Source organism: Lithobates pipiens, unplaced genomic scaffold, assembly GCF_037356315.1.
Source record: "Lithobates pipiens isolate NorthernLeopardFrog02 unplaced genomic scaffold, aLitPip1_a1.2 Scaffold_18, whole genome shotgun sequence".
NCBI classification, from domain to species: domain Eukaryota; kingdom Metazoa; phylum Chordata; class Amphibia; order Anura; family Ranidae; genus Lithobates; species Lithobates pipiens.
In genome coordinates, this window is record NW_027507758.1 from 77599432 (window position 1) to 77612845 (window position 13414).

Consider the following 13414-nt stretch of genomic DNA (forward strand, 5'->3'; position numbering starts at 1 on the left):
GAGAGAGAGGGAGGAGAGAGAGAGAGAGGGAGGAGAGAGAGGGAGGAGAGAGAGGGAGGGAGAGAGAGAGAGAGAGAGAGAGGAGAGAGAGAGAGAGAGAGAGAGAGAGAGAGAGAGAGAGGGAGAGGGAGAGAGAGAGAGAGAGAGACCCATATTTAAAAATATATACACATGAACCATCTAAAGTTTTCCCATGAGTGAAGTGTTGTGAGATCAGCCATCATTATGACTTTAGGGAAGAGCACACATGTCAGATGTAAGATTTATGCAATATGTTGGCATGTTTGCATTGTTCAATGTAAAACTGGATTGTTCAGCTGGGACACACCCTTCTTCATTCAAGTCCTGCAGGCAGGTTGTGTAGTGGCTGCCTGCCATCAATCTCACAGCTGACAATGGAGAGGCAGGAGGCCAGATAGACCTCTCACTGGATGCACAGAAAAGTCAGCTGGAATCCCACGCAGTTCATCACTATCCTCTCGAATGTGGCTCTGTCTGCTACACAGCAGCCAACATGTAGAACAATAATACAATAAATTACAGCTTACAAGTCCTAAGGTGTGGTGGCTGCATTACTTTTTTTGTTTGCAGGCCAAGCACATTGAATGTTTTCTGGCAGGATCAACAGATTTTTTCTGGAGTCCATGTAACTTCTGTACTTCTGCACTAAATTGCAATCTCAAATAAATGTTATCTGTCTTCCCAGCTATCTTCTGTGATAAAAACAAAACAAAAAACACACAAACACACCCCCAACCTATCCCTTATGAGAAGGCAAGAGGTTTGTAGTCCAAAATGACAATGCTGCTCCAACATAGTGAAGGAGTGGTGTTGTCATTTTAAGATAGGAAGCTTGTTACTCGTAGGATTACCATGAAAAAAATAAAAAATAATTAAATAAAAAAAAAAATAAAAAAAAAAAAAGGGGGACAGAATACTGAAATAAGAAAACAAATGCAGCCACCACATATAAAAAGGACTGGTAAGCTGCAATATATTACATTTTGTTCCTGGATTTAGGTACAATTTATAATTCAATACATGAGTTCCTTGTTTTTTCCATTTGTTAAGGAAGAGATGACTTGTAAATACTTTTGTTTTAAAAAGGAAAGGCTGTAAATTGTAGGGGGCTAGTGGAGGACTTTTTTTGCTTTGCTGTGGCCAGACGCAGAGACATGAGTCTATAAAATGTAGACCGAGTACAGTCACCCTTTTTATTCTAACAACCATAGAACACAGCAGATAATATGTGCTTCACCTTAAAAACCTTATGGCAGATGAGGGAAATCAGATATGCTTCAACTGCGTATTAAGCCAGGTGGCTGGAGTTGTCTTAAACATTGCACAATAATATTAAAAGGGGGAATATTTACTGAACCATGCAAATGACATTTTACTTAAAGGTCTTTCTTTCAAATCCAATAGTACAAGTAGTTGTGTTACCAGTACATACCTGCAGGGCGGCGCTGCGTAGTTCTAGGCATGTTGCAATTTTTCCAATGATTTTCTGTGAACAAATAAAATGAAAGATCAATGGACTATGCTATAGTTATAGTACCAATGTTTGTAGCCAATGAATGGAACAGTAACAGGCTCAGATTTGCTGCTGTGTCCCTAATTATGTGTAAACTCCAACCAAAAAGGAACTCTAAGCCATTGTACACACGGTCGGAGATTCCGACGGAATGTGTCCCATCGGACCCTTTTGTCGGATATTCGGATGTGTGTGGTCTCCATCGGACTGTTTCCGTCGGAATATCCGACGGACCAACTTTTCCAACTTGCCAGTAAATTTTTCTGACAAAATGCTCCGATCGGACATACTCCGATCATGTGTAGCCTACTCCGACGGACAAAGTGGCACGCATGCTCAGATCAAATTCCTAGACCAAAGCTATTGGCTACTAGCCTGAACGTAGTCCCGTCGTAACGAAATAATGTCATCACGTTATGTACAATCGGATTCTCGGACAACTTTGTCCGACCCTGTGTATGCAACATCACTTCCGGACCTCTTCCGGAATTAATCTGTCGGAATTACTCAGACGGATTTGGTTGTCGGAATCTCCGGCCGTGTGTACAAGGCTAAGATTTCTGGGCGGAAAAGTTGTGGGCGAGAAAAGGGGGAGATTAGGAGGGAGAGGGAGGTCTGGTTGGTAGAAAACGTTAAAGACAATATTAAAGCGATATAAAAAAAAAAAAAAAACTGGTATACGTATCTGCTCTGTGTAATGGTTTGGCACAAAGCAGCCCTCCCTAATCCTCCTCTTGGTCCCCCACCGGCACTCCTGGCTCCTCTTCTTCAAGTGCCCCATAGCAAGCCACTTGCTATGGCGACACTTTTGCATGCTAGCTCCCGAGTCCTGCTCTGTGTGTCCATAAGACAAACTGAACAATGTTTGGCCTCTCATAGAAAGTATGAAGGCAAAAAATACCTTTTGCCATTAGAACCCCTTTACTACCACTACCACCACCACCCAATGTTTGCCCGCTCATGCGTTCTCCATCGGTGTATACGAGCACAGGCCAGGTTCATGACTCTCTGCACTCACAGGATGTTCTCAGTCTTCTGGGTTGAATGATGCTAGATACCATTGAACTTGGGAGAATGAGTACATCTAGTGGTAGAAAGGAATAACTGCAGGTACAGTGGCAGAGAGAAGATAAATATTGCAGACTGCATTTGGTTTTAAAAACTTATGAAGTAATGTAGGTAGATCAAAACATTAAGTGCATGCAAAATGAACCAAAAATTCTGGAACTACATCTGAGCAATAATAGAAAAAAATAAAAAAGGGGGGGGGGGGCAGAACTGCAAAAAATTCCTCATCAGAAAAGAGTGCTGTATTTTCACTAAGCCTATATTAAGAGTTAATATTGCATTGTTTAGAGTCATTTTTTAAATGTGACTTTTGTGAAAAAAATTGAATAGTCACAAGAGGGAGCCATCAGTGGGTCAGTACAATAACTAGATATTGAGAGAAGGCATCAGCCACACAGGGAGAGCGTGGTTTTCAAAGAGAGTTAGTCAACTGCTAGACTTGTATGAAGATAAGTAACAGTAAAGCTCAACTGTTGAGTATCACTGCAAAAGTAGGAAGCCGATATGGCTGCGCCCATGTGTATTAGAATTACAAACTTACATAACAGGATTTTCAAACATTACTTTGGACTCGATCACACCATGTGCGGAGACCCGTGTTCTGCACCAAATCAACACAGGGCACATTTCAGGTATCTGTACAGTGCCAACAATATACACAGCACTTTACATACTATACATACATATCAGTCCTTGCCCTCGAGAAGCTTCCAATCTACAGGTCCCTAACTCCCCTATGCAGTACAGCCGTGACCAAATGTTTGAGAACGACACAAATAATACATTTTCAAAGTCTGCTGCATCAGAGATATGCAATTAGATATTTGCCAGCTGTTACTATGGTATATTGAAGTATAATTACAAGCATTTCATAAGTGTCAAAAGGCTTTTTTGACAATTACATTAAGTTTATGCAAAGAGTCAATGTTTGTAGTGTTGACCCTTCTTTTTCCAAAGCCTCTACAATTTGCCCTGGCATGCGATCATCCACTTCTGGGCCACATCCTGACCGATGGCTCATTCTTGCATAATCAATTCTTGGAGTTTGTCAGAATTTGTGGGGGGTTTTTTTGTTCACCCACCTTCTCCTTCACCAACCAAGTTCTCAATGGGATTAAGGTCACTTAGTTATCACTTTTGCCTCATGGTAAGGTGCTTCATTATGCTGGAAAGGGCCTTGTTCCTCACCCATCTGTTCTTGTATGGTTGGGAGAAGTTGCTCTTGGAGGATGTTTTTGTACCACTCTTTATTCATGGCTGTGTTCTTTGGCAAAATTGTGAGTGACATAACCAATACCAAAATTGTGAGTGAGCCCACCACTCCCTTGGCTGAGAAGCAACCCCACATGAATGGTCTCAGGATGCTTTACTGTTGGCATGACACAGGACTAATGGTAGCGCTCACCTTTTCTTCTCCAGACAAGGTGTTTTTTTTCGGGATGCCTCAATCAGAAAGGAGATTCTGAGAAAATTACTTTACCCCAGTCCTCAGCAGTCCAATCCCTTTACCTTTTGTACCAGTCTGTCCCTGATGTTTTTCCTGGAGAGAAAAGTGGCTTCCTTGCTGCCCTTCTTGACACCAGGCCATCCTCCAAAAGTCACCCCCTCACTGTGCATGCAGATGTACTCACACCTGCCTGCTGGCATTCCTGAGCAAGCTCTGCACTGGTGGTGCCACCGATCCTGCAGCTGAATCAATTGTAGTTGATGGTCCTGACTCTTGTTGGACTTTCTTGGGTGCCCTGAAGTCTCCTTCACAACAATTGAACCTCGCTCCTTGAAGTCCTTGATGATCTGATAAATGGTTGATTTAGGTGTAATCTTAGTAGCAGCAATATCCTTGCCTGTGAATCCCTTTTGTGCAAAGCAATGATAGCTGCACGTGTTTTCTTGCAGGTAACCATTGTTAAAAGGAAGAACAATGATTTCAATCACCACCCTCCTATTAAAGCCCTCAGTCTCAGCTCAAATCAGCATAAGGGTCGGTTCACACAGGGGCAAAACGACTTTCAACACGGCTTTTGGAGGCAACTTGGACAAGATTTCAACACAACTTGGGGCAACTTACAACACGACTTTAAGTCGCCCCAGGCCAGGCGACTTTTGCCGTGGCCAATCAGAGAATGAGCTCTCAAGGGGGAACTCCGCGCCAAAAAAAAAAGAAAAAAAAAAACGGCGTGGGTTCCCCCTCCAAGAGCATACCAGGCCCTTAGGTCTGGTATGGATTTTAAGGGGAACCCCTACGCCAAAAAAAATGGCGTGGGGGGGGGGGTCACCCCCAGATCCATACCAGACCCTTATCCGAGCACGCTACCCGGCCGGCCAGGAAAGGGGGTGGGGACGAGCGAGCAGCCCCCCCCCTCCTGAGCCGTACCAGGCCGCGTGCCCTCAACATGGGGGGGTGCCGCGCGGCCCCCCTACCCCAAAGCATCTTGTCCCCCCCATGTTGATGAGGACAGGGGCCTCTTCCCGACAACCCTGGCCATTGGTTGTCCGGGTCTGCGGGCGGGGGGGGCTTATCGGAATCCGTGAGCCCCCTGATCCCGGCCCCCCCCCCATCCTATGTGAATGAGTATGGGGTACAATGTACCCCTACCCATTCACCTGTGAAAAAAATAATAAAAAAAACAAAACAAAAACACAACACACAAGAGTTAAAAAATAGTTTATTGCACAGCTCCGGGGGCCTCCTTGCCGGACTCCTCCACTATCTTCTGCTAGCTCTTTTGCTAGCGGAGGAGCCCGGCTTTCTTCTTCGCCGCCGCCCTCTTCTTCCGACTTCGGGGGGTCTTATCCCCCTCTTCGGTTCTTCTTGCCGGGCCACCGCGTCTTCTAGCTCTTTTACAAGCGGTGGCCCAGTCTTCTGTCGCCGCTGCAGTCTTCTGTTCTTCGCTGAAAAAAAATCGCTCTCGGAGGGGGAACCCACGCCAAATTTTTTAAAATATTTTTATTTTTTTAATAGTTCCCTCTTGAGAGCTGATAATTCTGTGAGAGTCGCCTCCGTATAGACGGAGATCCGACTTGGAGGCGACCTCCATTGAAATCAATGGGTACCAGTCCCCTACAAGTCGGATAGAAGTAGTACAGGAACCTTTCCTGAAGTCGGAGCAACTTCAGTAGTGTGCATTAAGACGGCTCTCATTCACTTACATTGATTTTTACATGTTGTCCGACCTGAAGTCGGATCTGAGTCGTGCCTGTGTGAACCGGCTCTTAGACCCCTTTCACACTGGGGCGTTTTTCAGACGCTTTAGCGTTAAATAAAGCGCCTGTAAAGCGCTTGAAAGCAGCCTCATTTGCTGTCCCAATGTGAAAGCCCAAGTGCTTTAAGAGCCCTTTCACAATGTCAGCGCCCGAAAAACGCTCGTAAAGCGCCGCTTAAACTAGCAGCGCTTTACCAGCGTTTTTCAAGCGTTATTGGGGCGCTTTTAACCCCTGCTAGTGGCCAAATAAAGGGTTAAAAGCACCCACAAAACGCTGCTGCCAATAGCGTTTTTCAGGCGTTTTACAGGTGCTTCCCATTGATTTCAATGGGAAGGGGCGCTTTAGGAGCGTTGTATTCACCGCTCCAAAAGCGCTGCAAAGAAGCTGCTTGCAGGACTTTTTTTGACGCCCTGCCAGCGCAGCGCCTCAGTGTGAAAGCACTCAGGCTTTTACATTGGGATTGCAGTTGCAGCTTCTTTCAGGTGATTTTTTTAACGCTAAAGTGCCTGAAAAATGCCCCATCATGAAAAGGATCTCGGTGTGAAAGCACTCGGGCTTTTACATTGGGATTGCAGTTGCGGCTTCTTTCAGGCGCTTTTTTTTTAACGCTAAAGCGCATGAAAAACGCCTGAAAAACGCCCCAGTGTGAAAGGGGTCTAACAGCGATTTCCAGCCTTGTCCTCATCAACACTAACACCTGTGTTAAGCGAATCACTGACATGTCAGCTGGTCCTTTTGTGGCAGGGCTGAAATGCAGTGGAAATTAGTTTTTTTGGCGAACAAGTTCATTTTTATGGCAAAGAGGAACTTTACAATTCATCTGATACTCTTCAGAACATTCTGGAGTATATGCAAATTGCCATCATAAAAACAGAAGCAGCAGACTTTGTGAAAATGTATAGTTGAGTCATTCTCTAAACTTTTGTCCAGGGCGGTACACATACTCGGGCAAATTTGGACTACAGTCAATTATCCTACCAGCATGTCTTTGGAGTAAGGGAGGAAACCCACACAGGCACATGCAGAACATGCAAACTCCATGCAGATAGCATCCTGATGGGATTCAAAGGGCACCACCCCCAAACTCCAGCAGCAAATAATTACTGCCCACCTGATAATATTTTCATCAAGCTGATCTCTCCTACAGGTTTTTCCAAAGACACTAATAAGCTTGTGCGCGCCTTCAAACAAGAACAAAGACGGGAGTTCTGCTACAAAACATATGAAGATTGTGATTTCTCCCAAGGAGAATGTTACTAATTAGTATCAGACAATGCCACATTTTCTTTTTTTAATCTGTCGTTCTCCACACTTCACACTGTGAGCTCAGAGTGCATTCGAGGCTGCAGCAAGTCAGAGTCTGCCTCATTACCTGGCTGGAGGACATTCCGTGTCATCTAGCTCTTTCCTCCCCAGCCTGGTTGTTCTGGTGGATTGCTCCTTTCATAGACAGGATTTCAGTTCTTTCAATCATGAAGGCTCATCATATATTTCAGTTTATGTTTCAGTAAGCTATCGCGCCCTGCCAGCCCCTTCTACCTGTCATGATCTGCCTGCACTGCATACAGAAACAGAGACCCAGTGATAATGCCAATGGGTCCAACATAAGGCATGTAACGAAAAACGGAAAGGTTTTATTAAATTAAATTAGCACAATAATTTCCAGAACCAAGGAATGCAAAATATAAATATAAATTCCAGCTTTAAAGTGTTACTAAACCCAGGACCCTGCGAAAAATTTGGCGTGGGTTCCCCCTCCGAGAGCATACCAGGCCCTTAGGTCTGGTATGGATTTTAAGGGGAACCCCCACGCGATTTTTTTCCGGCGAAGAACAGAAGACTGCAGCGGCGACAGATGACTGGGCCACCGCTTGTAAAAGAGCTAGAAGACGCGGTGGCCCGGCAAGAAGAACCGAAGAGGGGGACAAGACCCCCGAAGTCGGAAGAAGAGGGCAGCGGCGAAGAAGAAAGCCGGGCTCCTCCGCTAGCAAAAGAGCTAGCAGAAGATAGCGGAGGAGTCCGGCAAGGAGGCCCCCGGAGCTGTGCAATAAACTATTTTTTAACTCTTGTGTGTTGTGTTTTTTTTTTGTTTTTTTCACAGGTGAATGGGTAGGGGTACATTGTACCCCATACTCATTCACATAGGATGGGGGGGCCGGGATCAGGGGGCTCACGGATTCCGATAAGCCCCCCCCGCCCGCAGACCCCGACAACCAATGGCCAGGGTTGTCGGGAAGAGGCCCCTGTCCTCATCAACATGGGGACAAGGTGCTTTGGGGTGGGGGAGCCGCGCGGCACCCCCCCCCCATGTTGAGGGCACGCGGCCTTGTATGGCTCAGGAGGGGGGGGGGCTGCTCGCTCGTCCCCACCCCCTTTCCTGGCCGGCCGGGTAGCGTGCTCGGATAAGGGTCTGGTATGTATCTGGGGGTGACCCCCCACACCATTTTTTCGGCATAGGGGGTTCCCCTTAAAATCCATACCAGACCTAAGGGCCTGGTATGCTCTCGGAGGGGGAACCCACGCCGGTTTTTATTTTTTTTTATTTTTTATTTGGCGCGGAGTTCCCCCTTGAGAGCTCATTCTCTGATTGGCCACGGCAAAAGTCTGGCCTGGGGCGACTTAAAGTCCTGTTGTAAGTTATATATTGTGGACATGAATGTTAATGATTGTATTTGTTCGTTGTGTTGCCTGGGTGGTACTGGGGCTGCGCACGACCTACTTTTCTATTTGTTATAATTCGATAAGGATTCGATATAAATGTCAATTATGAGTGTGCGTTGTGTTGCCTGGGTGTTACTGAGGCTGCGCACGACTTGCTTTCCTATTCGCTATAATTCGATAAGTGATTCGGTATAAGCGACAATTATGAGTGACCCAGTACGCTTCCTGAAGACGTTAACAACGAAACGTACGTCGGAGCGGTACTTGGTCACGCTATTCGACGCCACTTCCGGCCCTTTGGTTCGTTGGTCTGCAGGCCTGGAACGCACGCCAATATCGAATGCATAAGGACCTTTTCCTTTGGTGGGAGAGTGAGTCTTTTGGTCAGAGCGAGCAGTCCCAGTGCCAGGTCAGGCACATAACCATGTAAAGAGCCTTTTAGCTGTCTTTTTTTTATTCATTTTTTATTAAAGTCAGTATTACGTTATGGATCTTTTTGTATTTGTTCACATTTGCCGCTTGAGTCTGTGAAGAGAGACATACCATCCACTATCATTTGCATCACTATCCATATGAGCAGGCATTATCCTGTACAGGCGTCGTTTGACTTACTTTTTAATTAAAGTGGTCAAATGGATTTGGTAAGCAGTTTGGACTTGTATCCTCACTACTGGTGTAGTGCTGCGTGTATGGTGGAGGGAGTCGCAAGCCTTTTTTTCCCTGATTTGCTGCTATATCACGATTAATATCTGTCTTCCATATTTTGGATCTGCAGAATTTATCTTTGCAGAGACACGTCATTGTGACTTTACATTGTCCATTATTATAATTATTTTTGGTGGTTCACCAATGTTCACTATTTTTTCATTGTAATTATTGTCATCATATATGTGCATATTTTTACTCTGGTGATTATTATAACATTTTTGCCACAGTTATTGTGAATTAGTGGTTTAGAAAATATTTTTTGCAGCGCGCCCCTAATTACTGTTAACACACACACACACACACACACACAATCTGAGTAGCAGTGGCCATACTCCTGCAGACAGAATTTAGAATACAAACATGCAAAAATGCCATCAGGAGAAACAGAAAGGTCGGTGCGAGAGCAAGAAAGGGTTTTACAGCCGTCTACAAGGCTAGCCTCCCAAATCCTCCAGATGCAGCAATTAGAGGCTGGAAGGGAGCTCTGTGTATATAGTCCTATATAGCGGCAGACATATACTGGACGGCAGTTCATAAACTAGCTGTCATTTCCCCATTTAAACTGGGTGCGACTGCTTCACAACACAGCTATGAATAATGCTGACTGGTGCCTTGCCAAGCTGGGATCTGCTTTCCATATTACATTCTACCAAACCCTTCCAACTCTCCAAATCCCTGAAAAGCCATAAAGGCTGAGCGCTCACGTGGTGTTTCCAGTACGAGCTGACGGGAATGTGACTGAAGTTCAGAACTGTGAAAAAGGGGACTATTAAGAGCATTGGTGTCATTGCAAGAGACTGGGATCCCCAACACAGCTCATTACAAGGGAATAACCACAATCCCTTCACCTTCCTACAGGGCACCCCGGAATCAGTATAGACATGGGGGCGGGCTGCTGTTTTTTCTGCAATTACGGTTTTAGAGGAGGGCTCACTATTAAAGATGCATGTGCACACTACCTGTGATTTTTTGGGAAATGTCCTTGCAGTGTGGCCCCCCTGTACCGCAAGGGTTAAAGGCTTTCCAAGTCTATGGTTAGAGGAAGAACCTATAATACATACCTTATTCATCGCTCCCCCAGTGCTCTCCTCTTCTGACACTCTGGGTTGAGTCCTTGTCATCCTCGCATAGAATGCAGGACTAATGGTCCTGTACTGAACCTGAGAAAGTCAGAGTGCATCCTTCAGCCGGAGTACCAAAAAGAGGCTTTAGGGACCATCATACACCATGGAAAAGACCTGTCAGAGTGAGGTATAGTTCTTGTCCCTCCCCCGGCCTGTGAATGGTCACTAAAAGTAGACTTGTAACCTCTTTCTGTGACTATGCCCTCTCCTCCCATCAGCATGCCTCTGGTTAGGCTTCTTCCTCTCCCAGTCTGAGCTCTGCTGTACAGGGACTGCAAAATGTCAATATCAGATCAAATGCAGGTCCTTTCATTGCTTGTATTTAAAAAAAAAAAAAAAAAATTAAAGGGGTGTTCCAGCGGAATTTTTTTATTTTTTTATTTTTAAGTCAGCAGCTACAAACACTGTTGCTGCTGACTTTTAATAAGGACACTTATAAGGACACTTATCTGTCCAGGGCGCTCCTGATTCCCCCCCCCCCCCCCAACCAAGGCCGATACGTCGCTCGTATCGTGTCCCGGCACTGCCATCCTCACTAAGGGAAACAGGCAGTGGAGCCTTACGGCTTCACTGCCCGTTTCCTACTGCGCATGCACGAGTTGCGTGGCGCTTTGTGAATGGGGTGCACTGTGCGCCCCATTGCCCAGAAGACAACGTGAGGCGGAGAAGACTGAAGATCACCACGGAGTAGGAAGATCTGCCTAGCAACAGGGGTTTCTGGCAAGTTAAAACAAAAAAAATTCTCAAAGGTTTTCTTTTTTAATTTGTTTAAGAATATTAATGTTATTTTTTTATTTTTATTTTTAGGGTGAATGAGGTTTTAAAATGAGGTTTTCATTATTACAGAGCTACATCAATTTGTGTCTTATAACTAGAGTTCTGCCTTAACTTAAAAATCTCAAGCTTTCCCATGCAATTTTCATTTTCAATCAGCAGCTTTCATTCAAATAAAACCTGATGATCCTGCAATGAAGGTCCATGTGAGATGATTTCTGTTATAGTGTAAAACTGTCCTAATCTTTCCAGCATTGTCACCCTATCACATTGTCTTCCAGTGAAGAGTACAAGTGGCTGTTTCAGTACAAATTATGTGGGCAGGGTCAGCTGTTGCCATAGTCAGGAAACCCAATCTAAGAAATGCCAGGCAACCATCACAGAAGACAGGAAGTGGCTACATAAAGGATGAGGGAGATCAGCAGCACTGAAATGCAACAAAAAGGATGGGGAAAAAAAAAAGTCAATTGTCTTAGCTGTTTAGATACTGTGGGTTGATTTACTAAAACTGGAGCACGCAGAATCTGGTGCAGCTGTGCATGGCAGCCAATCAGCTTCTAACTTCAGCTTATTCAATTAAGTCGATTGTAAAGTCTTGTTTATTTTTCCTATAAAAACCATCATGTTATACTTACCTGCTCTGTTGCAGTGGATTTGCACAGAGCAGCCCATATCCTTATTTTTTGGGGTCCCTCTTTGGTGCGAGTGCCTCCATAGCAAGCAGCCTGCTATGGGGGCACCTGAGCTGAGTCACAGCTCCCTGTGTCCTTTCAGACACGGAGCCCTGTTCCGGCCCCTTCCCTCTCTCTCTCCTGAATGGCTAGCTGACTTTGATTGACAGCAGTGGCAGCCAATGGTGCCACTGCTGTCTCAGCCAATCAGGGAAAATTATATATACATACATACATATATATATATACATACATACATATACATACCATACCCGTGGGATCTCTCCAGAAGTTGGAAATCACTGTAGCATACAACACTATGCCAATGATCTTCACTAGCTTCAGGGTCCTGTGTCGAGCAGCTGTCCTGTTGCTTGGTGAACACAGGAGGTCACTAATCTGGCATGGCCACTATTTAGGGACTATTTTGCATTTTCTCAATGAATGCAACGTGTTCACCAATTGCACAAGTTGGAGAGACAAGGCAGTGATGTCACCATCTCCACCTTATCCAATCAGAGAATGTTTTGCATATAGTGAGGAAATGGAAATGTGTTCTCTGCATGGTGCACATGCAGAGCAAGTGATCTCCTGCATTCATTAAGGAGCAGAACAATGGCTCATCATGGGCGCAGAAGCTCACAGCCAGCACTGTAGTAGGGGTGCCAACTACAGCAATTTTCAGCATCCATGGTGACCCCACACGTATGGAATCTATGTACTTTCAATGGTCTAAGCTGGAAGGTCACCATAACTAAACATCAGATTTAAAAATACATTTTTCAGGAATGTTTCCTCATCTTTTGCCAGACTACAGCTTAGACCATTTTTTTTTTTTTTTTTTTTTTTTTTTAAATGAGCTAATCCAATATGTTGTTTTAATGTTCTGCAGTCTATAATAAATGTTGCAGACTCTTTCCTATAACCCACACGCTGTGCAGGTGCTGGTCCTGGCCTGGATGGATGACAAACCAAACTCCTCCAGGCTCGGCTAGAGGCTCACCCACAGGGCCCGGCGAGGCCTTCACAGGCCATCCAGGACTTCACTTCTTGATGTCTCTTTCCTGTTTCAGCTCATTTAGGGGGCTGAGATAATCGTTCAAGAATGTTAAATTGTCTTCTTACTTTAAATCCGACATGAAGAGTGACTAAATGAGATGCAGATTTTAAGCCTGTATGTATTCGTAATGTCTTGGCCAGCAAACTGCCATTTATTTTTCCCGGCTCTCTGTTCAGTACCTAGTTATACATAGCAGTCCACGCCCGAGAGGTCAGGAGACCTACCCCTGGAGATCCAACCGGAAGTCTTGGACCCGCAGAGCGCTAAAAGGCCGATTTACACTACTGGAATCTGAGGGAGGGGAGCGTCACTCATTCTTAGCATATGTAAACCCCCAACAAGGAACGTTTCTTACAGTTAACTGACGAAACGGAGCAAATATCTATTAAAAGGGTTTTGTTATATCGGATTGAGATGTTCAAAATAAAAAACACAAACACCTGTTGATCTTGCAGATAGCTTCCTGTGCTGATGATTATCAATGACAGAGGACTGCAGAATCTCACCATAGGGGTTTACAGTCCTATCGCTGTCCCGATAAAAGGTAAAGAGATAGAGAGCGAGCATCGTCACCCTTAAACCTATCACACACACACGATCGGAAAAACAG

At 45.0% G+C, this 13414-nt stretch overlaps 1 protein-coding gene across 1 annotated transcript in view; it reads right to left on the reverse strand.

Moving 5' to 3' along the window:
• The window catches only part of AIDA (axin interactor, dorsalization associated), a 71211-nt gene that overhangs the window by 29846 nt on the left and 27951 nt on the right, over nucleotides 1-13414 (reverse strand). The window contains exon 3 of the mRNA XM_077485806.1: nucleotides 1454-1507. Coding sequence (XP_077341932.1) covers nucleotides 1454-1507 — 54 coding nt within the window. The remainder of the gene's footprint in view (nucleotides 1-1453; nucleotides 1508-13414) is intronic.